At 43.9% G+C, this 19,321-nt stretch overlaps 1 protein-coding gene across 1 annotated transcript in view; it reads right to left on the minus strand.

Annotated features, from left to right (window-relative positions):
* Positions 1-3,279: 3,279 nt before the first annotated feature.
* Vat1l (vesicle amine transport 1 like) overlaps positions 3,280-19,321 on the minus strand; it is a 153,641-nt gene continuing 137,599 nt past the window's right edge. The window contains exons 8-9 of the mRNA XM_020162448.2: positions 7,935-8,018; positions 3,280-5,833 (exon numbers count right to left, since the gene is read on the minus strand). Of these exons, the coding sequence (XP_020018037.1) occupies positions 5,735-5,833; positions 7,935-8,018 (183 nt within the window). The 3' untranslated portion in view covers positions 3,280-5,734. The remainder of the gene's footprint in view (positions 5,834-7,934; positions 8,019-19,321) is intronic.

Below are 19,321 nucleotides of genomic sequence, written 5' to 3' on the forward strand. Positions count from 1 at the left end.
TTTAGCATCCTCATTTGTAAGTGGGGTCAGTGACATTGCAGTGAGGAGGTACATAAAATGGGTGACAAATAGCAAATCTTGAGTAAATGTGAGGATTTTTTTTTTTCATGATTTCTCTTGACACAGTTTTACTCTATGAGGGAGGAGGATCACAAATTTGAGGACAGCCTGGGCTATATAGCAAGACCCTGTCTCAAAGGAAGGAATAAAGGAAGGAAGAAAGGAAGGGGGAGGAAAAGGCTAGCAAGTATTTCCCAAACATCCCAGTCTTCCCAGCATTGGCAAATGGGGGACAGGGAAAGGAAGCTTATGTTTATTGCATGCTTAGTGTATGCTATTATGGACAACACTCACTCATCTTTCAAGGCTTCACTCAAGCATTGCCTGCTCATGTGCACTTCCTCCCTCCCTTCCTCTCTCCTTCCTTTCCTTCCCTTCCCAGAGATGACCCTACACTTCACATTTCTACTATGCTCCTAACACTGCATATTTGAAGCGATGTTGTATGTCTAAATAAAACATAATAATTTAAGTTTCTTTCTCCATACTTGTTGAAGGTGACAACTAGAGAATGTAAATTTTCTTGACTCATTGAATTTCTATTGGATAGCACAGCTCTCAACTCTGAATTTCTTGAGGAAAAATCTGTTCTCATTTTCTTTCTGTTTCTAGGGAATAGAACAAGTGACTTTTCATTAAAACCATGTTGAGCAAGCATGTGCTATTGTGTAACTTAGAGCCCCAGATTTTTTTCTGGGTCCAATGAATAAGACTCTCAATATTTTATGAGAAGAAGATCCCAAGGAAAGTAATACCCAGGTGAAAGGGACAGTGTTTTGGGCCAGTCTCCTCTGAGCAGAAACTCTACTCTGCAAGTGAAAAGACCAAGGAGCAGATTAAAATGCACAAAAGAAGGGATGGCAGTGGCTAAAGGACAACTGTAACAGGCAGCTGGAGAATTGTTACGAAGGCTGGAATGTAGTTTGTAGAAATCCTCCAGACCTTCTTCCTTGATGTTAGAATGGAAAGTGAGTTCCTTAGACAAGTTAGAGTGGGAGGTCTCTTCCCATCAGGCTGATGGCTTCTTGTGGTTCTCTGTCTGAGGCCACTGTGGCCACAGCAATGCACGTGGTTCATACAAGAGACAAGATAGGAGTGACACAGAGTCAATACCTCTGTAGGGAGTTGTCCTCAACCAGTGGTGCCTGGGCACTGATGGATAAGTGTGACAGCTTCTTACCCTTCAAGGGGGCAGAGCCAGGGCAGGTGTTCAGTCTCCTGCAATGGTAAACTTCTCCCTAGCACACCCCAAATTGGCTTCTTCCCTTTCCCATTTTACTGTCCCACTCTCCAGTTTAACTTCTTGAGATTACCAGCCTCCCAGCAGTACTTCCATCCAGATCTTCATTTCAATGTTGACTTTGGAGGAGCCACCCTATATAGTCAGGGCATTTGACATCTGACTCTTGACCCTCTTGGGCTCATCTCTGTCCTCCCACTAACAGGGCAACTGGTCTCAGTAATTACCTGCACACCCCAGTTCTTCCTGTCGTACCTGTATATGCTTGTCCCTTTCTTGGGAATCCAAGATTATCAACTTGGCATTCAATGACCTTCAAACTTATTACCAACCTCCCATCATGCCTTTCTCCACTCCACTCTATCCTTACACTCCTGTATGTCCGTCACACTGCCCTCTGCATTCCTTAACTATGACCTTCTGAATTTCTCTGTGCCCCAACTTTTGAAATATTTACCTCTATCATTGCCCTAACCTCATCCAAATTGTTAAAAATCTTTTTGTTTTCAAGTGCTAGTAGATCTCTTTTCCATTCTCAGCGTTAGGAGTGAAAATGTGGACTATAATTTAGACTCCAGTTTGTTTTTTCTAGATTGTATTTAAATGTAGCACTGCACCAATACCAGCTCTGTGCAGAGACAAGATTTATACAGAGCACACAAGTATTAAACAAGAAAGAATATATGAGGACCTGCTCAGAGCAGTGACTTTATAGGAATTGGACCGGCAAGTTCTACCTTGTAAATTCAGGTTTATATGTGTGGCATTTTTATGAATATGGGGCCTGGCTCTAGTTTGTTGGCTGTCCACTGAGAAATATGGTAAAATGCAGCACAGTTTCCTGGAAGATAAATTCCTCTTTAGTGAGATTTTTAGTCCTTGGAAATGTATTTTTATGTATGTTTTTTGATAACCTTGAGAATTTTAGATCATGAAAATGAAAATTGTTGAGATGGGTGAGTTTTTAAATTAGCACTTCATGAAAACGTGGATGGATAGTCAGAAAAAAAAAAGAAAATTTGACATACGTATTAGTTGCTACAAAGCAAAACAAATTACAAGCATAATCTTGAAATTAGAGGGAAACAAAATCCCTGAAGAACTTCTAGTGAGTGAGGGATGGTAATTTGAAACCCTTAATTTAAAGTGCCAGGCAGTGTGATAGGTAGTGAAGAGCCTGGATTCTGCTGGCTATGGAGGTGCATGCCTGTAAACCCAGCACTCAGGAAATTGAGGCATGTGGGTCATGAATTTGAGCCAGCCTGGGCTACATATTAAGACCATTTCTCAAACAAACAAGCAACAAAACAACAAGAAGAAAACAAGCATGAATTCTGGTGCAAAGGCTTGGTTTGGATTTAGTGGATGGTCACTCTGTCATAAGCTGTGTGACCTTAGACAAGTGCGAAAGCTCCCTGTGTGTCAGTCTTGCCTCCTTGTGTGGGCACACAATGACAGTCCTTATGTCTGTTATCAGTATACAGTAAGGCACCTAATAAATGTTTGCCATTACCATTATTGTTACTCTCGTTATTGTATCTATTTTACCAACAGCATGTGCTTTGTTGTTTTTTTTTTTGGAGACAGGGTTTTGCTCTGTAGCCCAGGTTGGCCATGAACTCGAGGTCCTCCTACCTCAGCCTCCCAAGCACTGGGATGGCAGTCATGCACCATCACACCCAACTAATTTTTTAAATCCACAAAACATTGTATATATTTATCATGTACAACAAGATGTTTAGAACATGGATATATTGTGGAATGGCTAAATTGAGCTAATTACCATATGCATTAGCTCATATCCATACCTAGCTAAATGTCTTTTTTATATGCCTGTCTCATCTCTATGGGGTCTTTGGTTTTCATTTGGGGATGTCCTGCCACATTTTAACTTTTTTTCAGTTACCCATTCCTTGTGTCCTCTTTGTGGGGCTTCTCATCCAACAATGACTTGTGAGAGAAAATGCTGCCAGAGGAGGTTATGCTATGCTGAATACTTTATTTATATTTTTTATGTAAACATAATTTGCTTTGTAGGCACAATAGAACAAAAGCTCTGAAGCCACAAACACATTAGACAATGTTCCAGTTCGTTCCAAAAAAGCATCACCTACAGAGAAGCCCTCGCAGTTCCTTTTAAGGCAGACTGAGACCTTCTTTACCCTTCCTTCAGAAAGCAAGCATGAGACGGGAGAAGAGGTGATTAGAACGAGACTGTGTTAAATGTCCCCTTTCCCCCACACCCCGTACTTCATGGCAGAAGGTGGTGTTGATCATACTCCAGGTTTCTCATTCCGTGTTCTCAGGAGAGGAAAGGAGAGGGTTACCTGACTGGATGGGATTACTTGACTAACTCTGCTGGTTTCAAAACAAAACAAAACAGATTTGGGGAGGGATGAGTTTCCATGCTTCTCCTCTACATAATGTGGACCATCTGGATCCCAACTATGGTTGGGTTTCCTGTCCCCTGGAGAAGGACAGCCTCAGAGGTCCCTCAGAGGGCCAGCGGCTCTTGGCTCCTTCATCCTTAAAAAATACACTTTGCTCTGTTTGGATGTTGGCTCTCTGACCTCCTTTTCCAAATGGTTATGGGAGATCCATGACCAATAATATAGTGTTTAGCAAAGGTTTTTGGGGACAGATACCCCATTGTCTATTTAGTTGGTCCCAGACTGGATGCTAGTGAGTCCTGGGGTGGAAGAGAAGAGTGGTCGGTGTTCTCTTTTAATATATGTTTGCTTACCCCTTCCCCAACCATCCCAGCTTGTTGACTGGCCACATCCTATTTCATCTTCATATTTTATACATATATTCACAATGAGGAGAGACTTCCTTCAGATAAACATTTGGCATGATTAAGTCACCATCACAAACTTAGGATAGGAAGAAAAAAAGAACACGATGAATGAAGTGACATTAACTACAAAAGAACTTCGGAAATCAAGCAGGTAGTTGTTGGAAAGCATTCATTGCTGCCCCTTGGGGGAAAAGTTGGGTCCACCCTAAAGCTTGTTGTGAAGAATCTGGGTCATGCAGGAACCCTGTCTGTCTTCCATAATGCAAAATAAGTTGGGGTGGTACTTGTATGGGCTCCTTGTGATTTTACAGCATGGTTTGGGAGTGATGGAGTTAATCCATTGGCCAAAAGGGCTGGAAAGAGGGAGCGATGAGCCCCCAGACAGGGACACCGAGACTTCTCCTTGCACATGGTAGCTGTATTCACCTCTCAAGCCCAGTCAAATGGAGTGGAGGTTGGTATCTGAGGAGTTTAGGAGCTGGAAAATTGAGTAGGGTATGTTGTGAGCGGTTTAGTCCCTGAAACCCAAGGACCCCTGCAAAATAAGCACCATGGTTTTATGTGTGGAGGTGTTTGTGTGTGTGTGTGTTGGGGGGGCACACATTTGGCCTCAGATGCTGGCCAGCTAGCTACCTTCTGTATGCCTATCATTGGTTATATGTTGGAATATGCTTTGGCAAGATGAAAGATACTCATTGGTTTTCTCCAAATATGGTCTGCAGGAGAGGTCTTCCTTGGGCAAAGGTAGTTGCTTGGCCGGAAATTGAAAAAAAGTAGTAATAGTTATGGTCAGTATGCAAATACAGATAAGTCTCAGTAATGACATCTGAGTTAGTCCTACATGGGGTGAACTTTCTTAATATTAAAATGAAAATGTATATGGCCAGCAGGAGGATTTTGCTTATGAGACATGGCTCAGAGGAGAAACCTCCATGGCTGATTTTCAAACACACACTGTTGACTCATCTTCTATCTTGAAAAACCTACCTCCTTGTGTTTGTGAATAAGAATGAAGGAAAGGATCCAACACCAGAGGGTTAGAGGAGAGAGGTTCAAATATATGGCCTTAAGATGGTAGAACAAATGTAAGTTGCCTTTTAGAGGGAGAAAGAAAAAGTACTGTTGGAAGATTTCTACACTTACAGGCTCAGGCATAACCCCTTCTGGCCTGTCCTCTTGCTGCCAGCCAAACTGGCAAGTGCTCTGGTCAGAGGCATGGCTAGCATAGAGTGTCATTGGCCTGAAGGGTACAAGGACCTTGATAGTGCTTTGTGACAACACCTTTCTATCCAAACTTGGCCTTGCCCATATCTGGTCTCTCAGGCCTTGGGCCTGTGGGCTTGTATTCACGTGCAAGGCTGTCCTAGAACTGTCGAGAAGAACCCAAAAATGGATGGGATTGCTACAGGGGAGAAGAGACTGTGACACACAGACTGGAAAGGGACATAACACTGCATGTAGTGGGGTTGGCACTTAATTCCAAAAAACAACAGTGATCAACAGCATCGTAGCTCAGCTGACTGCAGACAAACACAACACACACTGGACTACAGCATTTGTTCACTGGGGCACAGAAGAGTTCTCGCAGCCGGTCTTCTTCCAAACCGTCCTTCACATTCTCCTGCCTGGGGCCTGGCTTACTGGATGAATGGCATCCGCTCCTTGTTCTCGCTGTCACCTTCATGGTCCTCCTCCTCCTCCCCTGCCTCGCTGGTCTCTGTGCTGTCATTGGCCATCTGAAATTCAATAGAAGTTATTGTAGAGGGCTCGGCAACCTGCTCCTCACCTTTTCTGAGCATCAAATGAAGCCACTTGGTAAGGACTTCCTTGAAAGTGGTTATTCTTATAGGAGAAAGCGACTCAGAAAGCCCACCAAGTCCCTTTAGTCAATATCTGCTGAGCTGAGCAGGGAAAGACACATTTCTGTGGAGCTTTGAGCTTCTCCTGTTGCCTTTTCCCTTAGATGCTAGTTCTAGAAATGACCTTGCTGAATCCATGGGCCAGATCCCACGATGCCCTACAGTTAGCCTGGCTTTGTGCTCCAGCTAGAAGGGTTGTGACTTCCTCCCCACCACACAGGCACTCAGAACACCGTGTCTCCACCATTTCTTTGCATCTCAGGAGTTAAAAATCTTCCCCAGGTTCAGAAACAAGGACTATGACTTAACCAGGGCAGGACGTGAGCTCCTGGCCCGAAAGGTGGGCAATTGTCATGGGAGCCCTCCATGGTCCAATGGCAATTTCTTCCAGCCTGAGGACCAGAGGATCTGTGTCATGGGCACAGGCAGGCCTTCCCTCTGGGTGGGAGGTCGGTGCCATCTGTTTTGTTTGGAAGCAATCAGTGGTCCAGGCCAGTTCTAGAGCCTTTTGCCTTCGACCCACAGGGCCGAAAGAGAGCTGTTCTCTGGGTAAAGGGCACAGTGTCGGTGCACAGGGCAGCTGGGGTCCCAGTCCCCTTCCCCTCCCTGCCTTCATCTCTCATCTGCCTTTTGTCAGTCCTGGGACTTTGTGAGCATTTTATAAACTATATACTTGTTAGTAGCAGTCACTTAAACATCACAAAATTAAATTGTCCTTCACTGAGGAAAACAGCTGTTAAAATTGAGCTACATTTGGGTTATAATAGTCAAGGAAATATTTAAAAAATATATATACCTTGACTAAGGTACACAAGAAACTTTAGTTCTTTCTTTAAAAAGATTCTTTTTCATTATATTATTGTTGTACGGGGGTACATTATGACATTTACAAAAGTACTCACAATATATCTGAGTTAAATTCACCCCCTCCATCTTTCTCCTTTCTCTCCCTCCCTCCATTTGCAGAATGGTTTCAACAGGTCTCATTTTTCCATTTTCACGCATGAGTACATAATCGCCCAGCTCTGTCTCTTGAGATGGGCAGATGTAGCTCTAACACTTGTGTGTAAACAAAGAAACAGAAATCCTGCCTGAGTATTTTCTTTGTTAAGCCTTGCTTAGGGCACAGTATGGACCAACAATGCTTCATGAATGTCATTCTCTTTTTGGTGGTGCTGGGAAGTAAACCCAGGTCCTGATACACACCAGGCAAGCATTCTGCCACCTGGGCTATGCCCCAGCCCTTCTGTTTTTGAGACAAGGTCTCATTGCTACCTTTGCCCAGGGTGGCCTCAAACTCATAGTCCTCCTGACTCTGCCCACGGGGTAGCTGGGATTACAGGTGTGTACCACCATGAACATCATTCTAACTGACTTAGGAGGATATATCAATCTCTAGTTTGTAAACAGAGGACCAAAGCTGGAGTGCCAAGCAGCCCAGGCCACGGATGAGCTCAGAGCTGGGCTCTGAATGTCTGGAGTGGGGTCGTCTGTGTATGCATTGAGCAGCATGCATGGCTCCTACAAGGGACCTTCGGGAGAGCAAATGAATTGCATTTGACAGGGTGCACCCCTGCTGTGCTGCCTGATAAAAGAAAACAAAATTGATAGAATCACTCAGAACATCTCAGAGGCAGCTGGCATCATTCTGTTAGGAACATGAATTTGTGTTTCTTAGAATGTACCAGGAATTCCTCCTGTTGGCGGCAGCACCTGTAATAGGTCTGCTTTTTCTATCCATTCCTGTCTGCCCTCAGACTGCTCTTAACCTGCTCTCACGGAGACATTTACCCTTCCTTCTTAGCCTTTATCTCAGTCTGTGGCCAATCCTTCACTTTGGGGATCATTTGATCACCCTGGTCTCCTTTATATCCATGAGCTGCCTATATTTCTTTCTACCCTAGCTGTACCTACACCTCACAGAGCTTTGATTCATCTTGCACGTTGGGCTGAGGGATATCCTCTGCTTTGCACTCACCAGTGGAGTCGGGGTCTTTTCTACATCCAGAATCAACTTCCCGATGTTCCCTCGGTCATGGATTCGCTGCATGGCCTCCTTCACCTGAGACACAAGGCCAGAAATAAGCACTGGTTAGCCAGGTGCCACCCAGGTAAAAAGGGAGCTTGGAAAAGTCAAGCCATCTACTTCCCACCAGAGGGTGCTGCAGTGCAATCTTGGAGGCTAATCCTGGGCTGTTTGGTTGACATTGGGGTGTAAATAAATTCTGGTTGTGCCTTTCACACACTCTGATCTTACCTGTGTCTAAAAATGAGGGCTGTAGTTTTTTGCAATAAGTATTTGAAATCTTTGAAAAGGAAGAGACAGAAAGGTTCCCTGTAGTTCTGAGAGTTACATGCCACAGGATGTCAGACTAAAGTTTTAGCAATAAAAGTATTTTTGACAGCCATTTGAGACATGTTTGCTTAAATGTTATAACTCTGATTCATAATTTGGCTACAGAAACCCATTTCCCAGGGCTGAACTGCATTCAGGAAAATTCCCATGATTGGGAGGAAACCTTGCCTCCACCAGCAGGAGTTCTCTTCAGAGCAAATATTGTCCCTAGAAAAAGGACCTAAAGTTTCCCTTTTGAAGCTGGGGGCATATCAGGCCAATGGTTGTCTCCTGGAAGCCTTGGAAAGAAGCAAGGTGTGAGACAATCCAGTTTGTTCTGGGCATTTCATTCTGTTGCTGTGTAGACAATGAACTGTAGGGGGTGCTGTGGATTAAGTGAAAGGAGGACGGCAAAATACACTCCAGTCTAGCTCTTGGTGTCAGTGTGTCCTCCACATCTTGGTGGACTCTAAATGGACTGCAACATCAGTTTATTTTAAAAAAGAAAACATAATACATCTAGCCTAAATACTTTTCTTAACGTCTCGCATTTTAAAATATTTTTGTTCATTCCTTCTGTCCACAAACATTCAGTAAATGTCACTTCTAGGCTAGATGCCAGGATTGGAAAATAAAGAAGACACAATGGCCATCTTTGAGGAACTCAGTCAATGGCCGAGACAGTAGCGTTTGCTTATATAAAACCCAAAGTCTTCTACACATTTTGATACGAACTTGACAGGGCCATTAAAATGTTTGCATTTGAATTGCTTTTTGGGGGGAACTTATTTCAATGACATCACTCAATTTATGTGGGAAATACCACATAAAAGATACTCAATAAGTGCATGGCTTTTAATGGAAAACACTGACTCAACTTTATATCACCAAGTAAGGGGATGGTATGTAAGCCATGGCTCTTACAGTGATTTACAGAATGGAAATGCTACGCAGCTGTCAGAGACCATCACGGTATAAACAGCTAATTAGAAAGAATGCACAAAGGATGAACTGCTTCTGTTATATTGCTAAGTGAGAAAAGTGGCATGCACACCTTATTTACGTCTCGGATATTCCAAAATAACTAGAAAGGGGTAGAGCTAGATGATGAAATGCCACTGGGGAAAAGGGTGCCTTTTAAATCTAGTGTATGAATGCCATTATTTGAGAACATGGTGTTGAATCAATATTGAATATAAATCAATGTTTAAGGTAAATTAATTTATACTTAATATAAATTAACATAACTTTATATAAATTAGATGCAGTCTTTGGATAATAGCATTGGTTAGAATCAATTTCTGGGTTTATTTTTGTTTATGTTTTTGATTTTTTTTTGAGACAGGGTCTCATTGTATAGCCCAGGTTGACCTTAAACTTGTGATTTTCCTTCTGTCTAAGTCTCCTGAGTGTTGGGATTACAGGCGTGCAGCACCACACCCGGCTCAACCTCTTTGTTATAGACTGATAGTGTCACGATTGTTAAATTTTTTGACCCTAATACATAACCAGTAGATGCTTTCTATTTTCTTTCTTCCTTTCCTCTCCTTCCTTCCTTCTTTTCTTTCTCCCTTCCCTTCTTTCCCCTTCCCTTTCCTTCCTTCCTTCCTTTTGTTGGTACTGGGGTTTGAACTCAGGGCCTTGTGCATGCTAGGTAGGTATGCTACCACTTGAACCACACTCTGAGCCCTTTTTGCTTTAGTTGTTTTTTTCAGGCTTTTGCATTTTTTCCCAGAGCTAGCCTCAGATCCTTCTACGTATGCCTCCCAGTAGCTGGAACCACACCTGGCTTGGTTGTTGAGGTGGGGTCTTGTTAACTTTTTGCACAGGCTGGTCTTGAACTGTGATCTTTCCAATCTCTGCCTCCCTGGTAGGTGGGATTACAGGTGTGAGCCACTGTGCCTAGCCATTTCTTCTATTTCTGTGTGACATTGCTTTTTGAAGTGCTTTTGGTCATAGCAATGGATGCCATAGTTGTTCCTTGGCATCTATGAGGAGGGAGTTGGTTCCTGAGTCCCCCATGGATACCAAAGTCTGTGGAGGCTCAGGTTCCTGGTATAAAATGGCACAGTATGCATTTGCATATAAACTGCATACATTTTCTGTGTATTTATTATCTCTATGTACTTGCAACAATGAATACAATGTAGTGTGTTGTTCTACTATGTAGGGAATAATGACTGGAAGTAGAAGGCTATACATAGCTAAACAGTTTTCTGTCAGGCTCGGATGGCTGAACAGATGCAGAGTCTGACGTGAAGAGGGCCAACTGGACTCACTGGGAGTCTGTACATGGTGTCAGACAGCTTCTAGCCTGGCCCTCAGTGACTGTCCTCCTGGGACTGATGTCCATGTGTGACTCTCTCCCCTTGACCTAGGAACCTGCTTCTAACCACAAAACACAGCAAAAAATGATGAATTCTGACTTTGAACATTAGTTTATAAAAGACCATCCCTTCCATTCTGTAGTCTCTTTCTCTCTCTTCTTGCTTCCTCTGTGGTGATACCCACGTCCATGCTGTGAGCTGCCCTGAGGAGAGGTCCACATGGCAAGGAGATGAGGGCAGATCCCAGTCAGCAGTCAGTGAGGAGCTGAACCCCACCACTACCCCCTCAAGAGAGCTTGGAACCAGACCCTTCTCCAGTTGAGCCGTGGAATGAATCACAGCCCCAGCTGACCCCTCGACTGCAGCCTTGTGAGAGCCAAAGGACCAAGTTAAGTACCTGAATCCTTACTGAACCCGTGAGACCACAAGTGCTATTGTAAGCCACTGTGTTTTTTGGGAGTAAATGCAGTAATAGATATTTAATATATTTTTACCTTGAATACTTAATTTGTAGCTTGCAAGATATACATTACACCCTCTTTACAGATAAGTCCCCTGATGCTACAAAATAGAAGCAAATTCCCAAAGATTTTCATGGCTACTGACAGAACTGTAGCTCAAAGTCAGGTTGGCCAGTCAGCAAAACCAACACTTTTTTTTCTTACTTTTTCCCAGACTGAGTTGCTTCCTTTGATTCTCAAAGGCAGAGGAAAGTGGAGGCTAGCATCTTACATAATGACTTCCCAGAATTCAGTTGTCTGTCACCCTGGCAAGTCATTAAGCACTTGGAAACTCTTTGGAGATTAGGATCACTTTTTAAGCTGTTTCTCTAATGAGACAGAGCCCAGGAAAATGCAAAAGCAGTTTTCTCACCAGTTAAAGCTTATTGTGATGCTAGGAAAAAAAAGAAAAAAAGTCCCCCTACAGGGCTGCCTCTCATCTGCCTATTTTTGGACACTGCTTTCTGAAATGAATTGACTCCTTGCAGTTTCCCATGCGAAAGATGGAGAAAAATCTGAGTATTTCCAAGAGATCATTTAATTAGTCTACCCACAGTCATGCTGTTAGAATTTCCATCCTTTTAAAGGTATGCTCTTGGAGATGTGAAGGAGTTCTTCTGATAATGACTTAGAAGGGAAGAGGCTGCCATTTTTGCTCATGCTGTACAGCATTTTATGTGTCTTGCCTTAATTTATCCACACATCAAGCCTCTTGGGTGAGTGCATCAGCCTTTCACAGATGAGAGACATCCCAGGGCTGCCTCCAGTCCTCATCTGAAGGTGGTGGGAGAAGGTTTTACTTTCTCAGGACTCTGGGCAAAACCCAGGGCAGACCTCTGTGGCCAAGGTAAAGTAAAATCACAGAGACTTTGCTCCCAAGTTACTGGTTTATAAATGGTGCCCCAGAGAGTGACATCATCCAGAGATGGAGGTGATGGTCTCCAAAAGCCCTGTGGTACCTGGGGAGACTTGTGACCCCTGCAGGGGGATTTTTCTGAAGCACCTTTATGCTGAAAAACATTTGCCATTGTGTTCAAGAGTAGAGTCTGGTAGACCTACATTGCCTAATCCAGGTGACAAGTGAGCACTTGAGATATGGTGGTGCAAATTACCACGTGCCATCAGTGTGACATACACACCAGACTTCAAAGACTTAATAACCAAAATAATGCATAATAATTCAAAAATAAAAAATCCTGTGAACAGCATTTTAATAATTTATTTGTTAATATGAATATAATCCAATGCAATGAATGTGAGCAAAAATGATGTCACTACCCACAAAGAACAACACAAAAAGTAGAAGGAGAGTGGTAAAAAAAAATCTTAATAGGGAAGGCAAAATATCTCAGTAAGAATTGTCAACAATGACTAAATGGTGAAATGATATTAATTAAAACCATGAATGAAAAATTAATTTTCTTTTTTTGGTGGGATTGGGGTTTGAACTCAGGGCCTTGCACTTGCAAATCAGGTGCTATACTGCTTGAGCCATACCTGGAGACCATTTTGCTCTGATGTTTGGGAGAGGGAGTCTTTCAAATTATTTGCCTGGGCTGGTTTTGATCCTCGATTCTCCCCATCTCAGCCTCCCAAGTAGCTAGGATTACAGGTGTGAGCCACTGGTGCCTGGCTGGCAAATGATACTTTCTTATACTTTTTTGAGTATGCTACTAGAAAATTTCAAAACTTTGCTAGTATTGCAATTGTGCTGGCAGCTGTGGGCTGGATGTCTCAGGAACTGATGTCTGTTACCTTTGTGGCTATATTGTTCCCCTTCACCTCTGACACCCCTTTTCCCCACACTACTCCAGATATGCGTGAAGCTCACAGGGCCCTCAGCTGTGCCTCCATATATCCTGGGTCCCTTCCTGGAGAACCCTGGTCCTGGAGCTAACTTGGATCTGTGTTACAGCTGTCAACTTAGATGTGAGCTTTTCCAGGCACTTGCACTGCACCTGTACTCTTGACCTTCACAGTCTCCATCAGCCTCTCCCTTGGATTGCAAGTCAATAGAATAGCACCACTTAATAAGTGAACCACAAATGTGGCTACATGTTTTTGATCAGTCATGTGAAGAAGTGCAAAAAGAAATGAATGAAATTAATTTTGATACTGTATTTTTGTTCACTAAATATACCGAAAATATTATCATTTCAATACACACTCAAAATGTGAAAAGTCATAATGCTATATATATATATATTTTGTGCTGAGTTTTTGGAATTTAGGGTGTACTATAGACGTATAGCATGTCTCAATTCAGACTAGGAACACTTCTTGTGCTCAGTGGCCCTATGTGGCTGTGGCTGCCATATTGAAAGACCGTGGTGTCTACCTGAGCCCCCAGGGCAAAGGAAGGCTTGGTAATAATACACATGAATGAATGAATGAACAAATGGATACTTGGAGAGGGTGAGCTGCCATGTGGCTGAGCCTTGCCTGTCCTCTCTACCCCATATCCCAGAGTCCATGGCCTGGGCAGCTGTCTCTTGGTGACTTGTTCATTGCTGCTTGGGTGGCCCAGAGGAATCTGTTCATAATCAAGACTGTATGCCCACACCCTGCCTCAGACGCCACTGCTCGCTGACAGGCTGGCAGATCTGCTCTGTGCAGCTGGATTTTCTAGGGCTGGAGATTCTGGACATTCTCCGGCCATTGCCACTGGAACTGGTTTCCCATCTGGAGAGTGGAGGGAGAAAATCTGAATCACGCCATTCAGTCATCACAAGATGTTAAGACCTGGAGCACAGAGGCCACCTTGACTTTTCTGACATTGCTGCTGTCTCAAAGCAGACGGTGGCAGGGAGAGCTTTACAGAGCTGAGTCCTGGGCTCTGCTGTGACTCCATAACATTATTTCATCTCCCTTTATCACCTTCCCTGTGTGATAAATGACATCAGCTATACTTCTTATTCCTTCATTCATTCCATCATGCCAACGCCCTGAGGGAGGTGGAACGGTTGATCTCTGTCCATCCTGAGAGAATCACAGGTTCTCTTGCTAAAGGTTCATTATCAGGAAAAGCAGTTCATAACTTAAAAGAATGTTCTAAGAAGGGAGTGAATAGCAAATAGCATTCCAAGATGGAGAAATGGGGGCAGGGAGCAGGGGTACCTGCTTAAACAGGATGACTGGGAAAGGCAGAGAACACACGCCTCAGGGTACCCTAGAAGAACAAATGTGGCCTCCTTACCACTCCACCAGGGTTTCCTGGTTACCAACTGTGTGCTTCCCGGGGAGCCCCCAGCCTGCACTGCAATGCCTTAGGGTGTTGGTTGGAACCCAGATTCCTGCATTCACTGTGTGACTTTGGGCAGTTTACTAACCAATCTGTGACATTGCTTTTTTTTTTTTTTTTCTGTAAAGTGAAGGTCAGGTTTTGTATACATTTCCTACTATTGATGTAATACATTACCACTAATGTGGCTTGAAATGCAAATTTATTACCCTACAGTTCTGGAGGTCAAAAGTCTGACATGGGTCACTCTGGGCTAAAATCCAGGTGCTTGCAGGGCTGCCTTCCTTCCAGAGTCTTCAGGGAAGAATCCATTTTCTTGACTTTTCTGGCACCATTCTTTTGCTTGGATGTCCCTCCTGTCATCTTCAAAGCCAGTGCCCTTACTTTGAAACTCTCGCCTTGCTCTTTGAAGGACCTGTGTGGAGCCTGCTGGACAATGCAGGAGAAGCTCGCATCTCCAGATCCTCACCTTAATCTCATCCACAAAATCCCCTTTGCTTTGTGAGGTCGCATGACCCTGGTTCTGGGCATGAGAGTGTCTTTGAGGGTCATTATTCTGCCTATCACAGGTTTATATCCACTTCATAGAAACATCATGAAGATCGACACATAGAAAGGTCATGAAGGGCAGACGCATCAAGCATTTGGCACAATGACTGACCTGGAATAAAGTCTTCTCAAGATCAGAAATTTTGTTTTTCACCAGGAGCTTCTTGAGGAAAAAAACCCCGAGGGTCTAGCGCCCTCTACTGGACATCTGAAAGATATCCACGATCTCTTCTTAGAGCCATGATTCCTTTCTTTATGGAATATCCCACCTACAATATGTCCACGGTCATCCAATAAAAGGTGGATCCAGCTGAGTTTTGTCTGACTCCAAAGTCCAGAGAGAGGCTCTGTTCTGAAACCTGGGCACCCCTGACCCCGGCCTTCCTTTGCCTGCAGCCACACTTAAGGGGTGAGGATTCTATGACACCAAAGGGACAGCCACCTAAAGTCAACAGCACCCACCAATACTCACACTCTGTGCCATGCTCTGTGTTCCTGGGCTTCCGAATTCTCTGCTCAAGTGACCCCCAGACCTCCTGGGGACATCCCACTACCATGTGAGCAAGACCTGTCCTGGTGGTGTAGGGGGGACTTGAGGGTGGGGAGAGAAGGGACTGTCCATAGGCTGGGAACCTCCATTTGTACTCTTGCCTAGGGCCCTAAAAATGTGACATGTGGACCTGGCTAGGGCTAAAGTGATTATGGGGTATGAGCAGCAGGACCTGATGACTGAACACGGACACTGAGGCAGAAAGAACCGAACACAATTCACAGGGGACCAGGAACACAGTGATGCCCTAAGATTTGAGGCAAGTCAGAACAGGATGCCCTGTGAGGGGTTGGTGAGGATGCAAAGATAATGACAGTGACGATAAAAACCATCCATTTCTGCATGGTGCTGCTGTTGTGTCTTTGAGCTTTATTTTGGAACAATAAACCTCGGCCTCCAAGGTACTGCATGTTTCCCATAAGGTCACACAGCTGACAGGTACAGTAGCCTGGAGTTGGGTCAGAAGCCCAGTGCTTCCCTCCAGACCTTTTTTCCTCTGCAAGGAGAGGAGACTGAATTCAAGTCCAGTGTTGTCTTTAGTCCTGGCTGAATGTCATGGGGGAAATGTCTGGCAGGAACCAGTTGGGTGTGGGGTTTAGGAGGAGTAGGGTTGACAAGGCCCATCGGGGTCATCCTACCTCAAATGAGTAAGTGTGGTGCCACTCAGCTGTGGGTGACTCACACAATGAGAAGAGGGCCACAGAAAATTTGGTGGATACCTATTTCTTCTTCCATCTTCATCCCTAAAATGTAGACTGGAAACTGGAACACGGCCAGGGATCTGAGAGCCAGGAGTAGGGCAAGGTAAGAGAACAAAGGTGAACAGCTCTGAGGGAGGAAGGCTAATGCCTGGCAGGTGTTCCTGACTTCTGGATCATGGTGATGTAGAGAGAACAGTCAGCAAGGTAGCATGGGTGATAACTTAACCACAGTGTCCTTGTGGACATCCAGAACTCCTGTCTCCTGTATTTTGCTTCTCAACAGACTCACAGCCAACCAAGACTCTTGTTCCCCAAGTCCATTATCTTTGCAAACTGTTCCCACTGCTTCCTTCATTGGCACAGAGGTTGCAGCTTTCTAATTGAGACTCTCAGGATAATTTATTTAAAAGTATTTCATGGTGTGCGGTTAGACTTCTTAATGCAGAATTCTCAATTTGTTTATTTAGCCCGAGTGCATTGTAACCCAGCATAGTTCATCTTGTGTCATTGGTTCATGCTCTCTATGAAGTCTCTGGTGATCAATACTCAGAGCATGACCCCCAGGGGAAGTTTAATTGACTCATAGAATGTATGCAGGGCAGAATGATTATGGTCACGCTATTTCTGTCTGCAACAGAACAAGTGGACTTGGGGTTTCCAGAAGCTTGTGGAGGGCTCGTGGGCCAAACGGTTGGTGTTCTGGTTATTCTTAGGGTGTTTCATCCCTCATCCATTCGTAGGCCTTTCTGACCTTCTCCTGGGGACTGTATCTATTGAGACCTTTGTCCCATGGTTTCCAGTTAGATTTGAGCAATGAGAGATGCTGGCAGATAACCAGAGGACAGGAGCGAGAGTCTAGGTATTTCCTTCTTCATCCCTGCCTTGAGACCGGTCTCTGGCTATGGCCCTTTGCAACTGCAGCTCCTGCCAGCTCCCAGCTCCATCTCTGGAATCTGGCAATGTGTTTTCTTCCTGTGCCTCTTCATGCTAGGGTGGGTAAGACCTTTCTGCAGTTGCTAGTTTCTGGGCATCTCAACATTCCTTCTGGTGTCCTTAACCCAGAAACATCTCAGTGACTGCTCCATTAAAAAGATTCTGGAGTGCCAGCTAAATGTGCTGCTGCTTTTCTGCCAGGACACTTACTGGTACTCTTAAATACAAATTTTAAAAAATTAATCCAGCAAATATTTTGGCATATACTCACAGTTAAACCCTGGGAAATGATGCTGAACAAAGCAGACCACATTCACTTGAGAAGTTCACAGCCTTATGGAAACAGGCTTGCTCAAATAATGACTCAAACAGATAGCAGACTGTCACTTGATCATTGCTAAGATGCTGCTATGAGAGTGTGGATAGGGGATTGACCTGATCAAGAGGACCAGGAAGAACTACTCTGAAATAATAATTGAGTTGGGATTAAAAAAGTGAAAGGGATTTAGCTATAAGAGGAGGAGAAAGGACTCTTCCATGTAGAGGGGACAGAATGTGAAAGAACCTTAAAAAGGCCAACGGCTTCAAGGACCAGAGAACAAAAATGCTGGGCAGGTAGGTTGTGGCTTTTGGTACTGCCTCCCTGGGGGTTTCCAAGGGTGAGTGTCACACATTTTGCATCTCCACTCCCTCCACCTGAGTGGTTTGTTCTTTCATAGTTGGACAATGAGCACTTACAATGCTCAGTCTTCATTTGGGGTCTCATTTAATGCTTCGTAATATTCAATTTAGTTTTCAATGGTGTGAAAGGCACAAATCATTAGGGTACAAAGATACCATTTAATAACCATGGCAATTGGTTTGTGTTATGAATAGTAAATAGGATGGTCGTCTAAAATAGGAAAAATGAAGATGGATAATTCCATGGATCACTGTGCCTATTAGATGATAAATTAAAAGCTTTGAAAATGAAGAAGTGAGTAATACTGCAATTAAGAAGCACCTCTATCAAAGTTGCCTGTGGAATATGATTTGTGCCCTCAAGGTCCATCTCTAGGAGCAACGGATGATGGTTGAAAATCTAATGTGACTGTTTAAAAGTAACATATTCATCGCAAGCGCCCTTGGGATCTGGAATTTCTGAGTTCTGCTAAGCAGCTGCAGTAGTGCCAAAGTGAGTGAGTGAGCCCTGAGATGAAAGACTGACTGAGAAAGTAAAGTGTCAGGTCCTTGGTTTGACCTACTAGGAACTCATTTTGGGATAGCTGCATGTGGAGTCTTTGTAGTAATGCAGGGCATGGACCAGGTTGAGCCAAGAGAGGTGACTAGGGTGCAAAATTTATGGGGGTGCTCATTCTCAGAGTCAGATAAATTCAGGCAAGAGTGGGGAGAGCACTTGGGAGCAAACACGACCTTAAATTTTATACCCTCATTGCCTCTCTTGACTTGCATGGCCTGGCTTTTTGTGTGTGTGTGTGTTGGGGTGTAATGTTTTTTCTCTGGCTGACCTTGGACCACAATTCTCCTACTGATGTCTTCTGTGTAACTGGGATTACAGGCATGCACTACCACATCTGGTCAAGGATACGCTTTCTAAGAGTGCTAGAAAACCCAGGAAGCAGACCTAGGAAGATTGATAGACATGGCTACATAACACTCAACACTTTCACATAGCAAAAGTAAAATCACAAGAAAGGTGGAAAATAAATGACAAGATAATATTATTTTTAAAGGAAGGGAAACAGTAAGGTAGCTGGTACAAGGAAGCCTCTACTTGGCAACCAAGAGGGGGTGCTTCGAGAGGATTTTTAAAGGAGCTATTAGTAGAAACAGTGACTTGGGAGACTTAAGGACATTCTGAGAGTAAGGAAGAAGGGAAGCTAAAAGGCAAGGTGGTGAAATCTGGGTAGAGTACTGGTGTCTTGGGTGACTGGGTGACTCATAGGATTCAAATGAATTTCACATTGAAGCAAAAGCTCCCAGAAATCTACCTAATCTATAACCAGCAAAGTCTGTATTTTTAATCCTATTGTATTTTGAACTAAAGCAAAAGATGGAAAAAAATCTAGTGAGTTGCCTTCACCGTTTGTTTTACTAACAGTGATGATTCACCGTGCTGGATTTGGATGTTTGAGTAGAAGGGAACACTCAACGGATGCTGATTCCAGCGTGCATGAGGGAAGGGATGACAGTCAGATGTAATGACAGTGGAAAGGACAAGTGGAAGTC

This window comes from Castor canadensis, chromosome 15 (assembly GCF_047511655.1).
Source record: "Castor canadensis chromosome 15, mCasCan1.hap1v2, whole genome shotgun sequence".
NCBI lineage: Eukaryota > Metazoa > Chordata > Mammalia > Rodentia > Castoridae > Castor > Castor canadensis.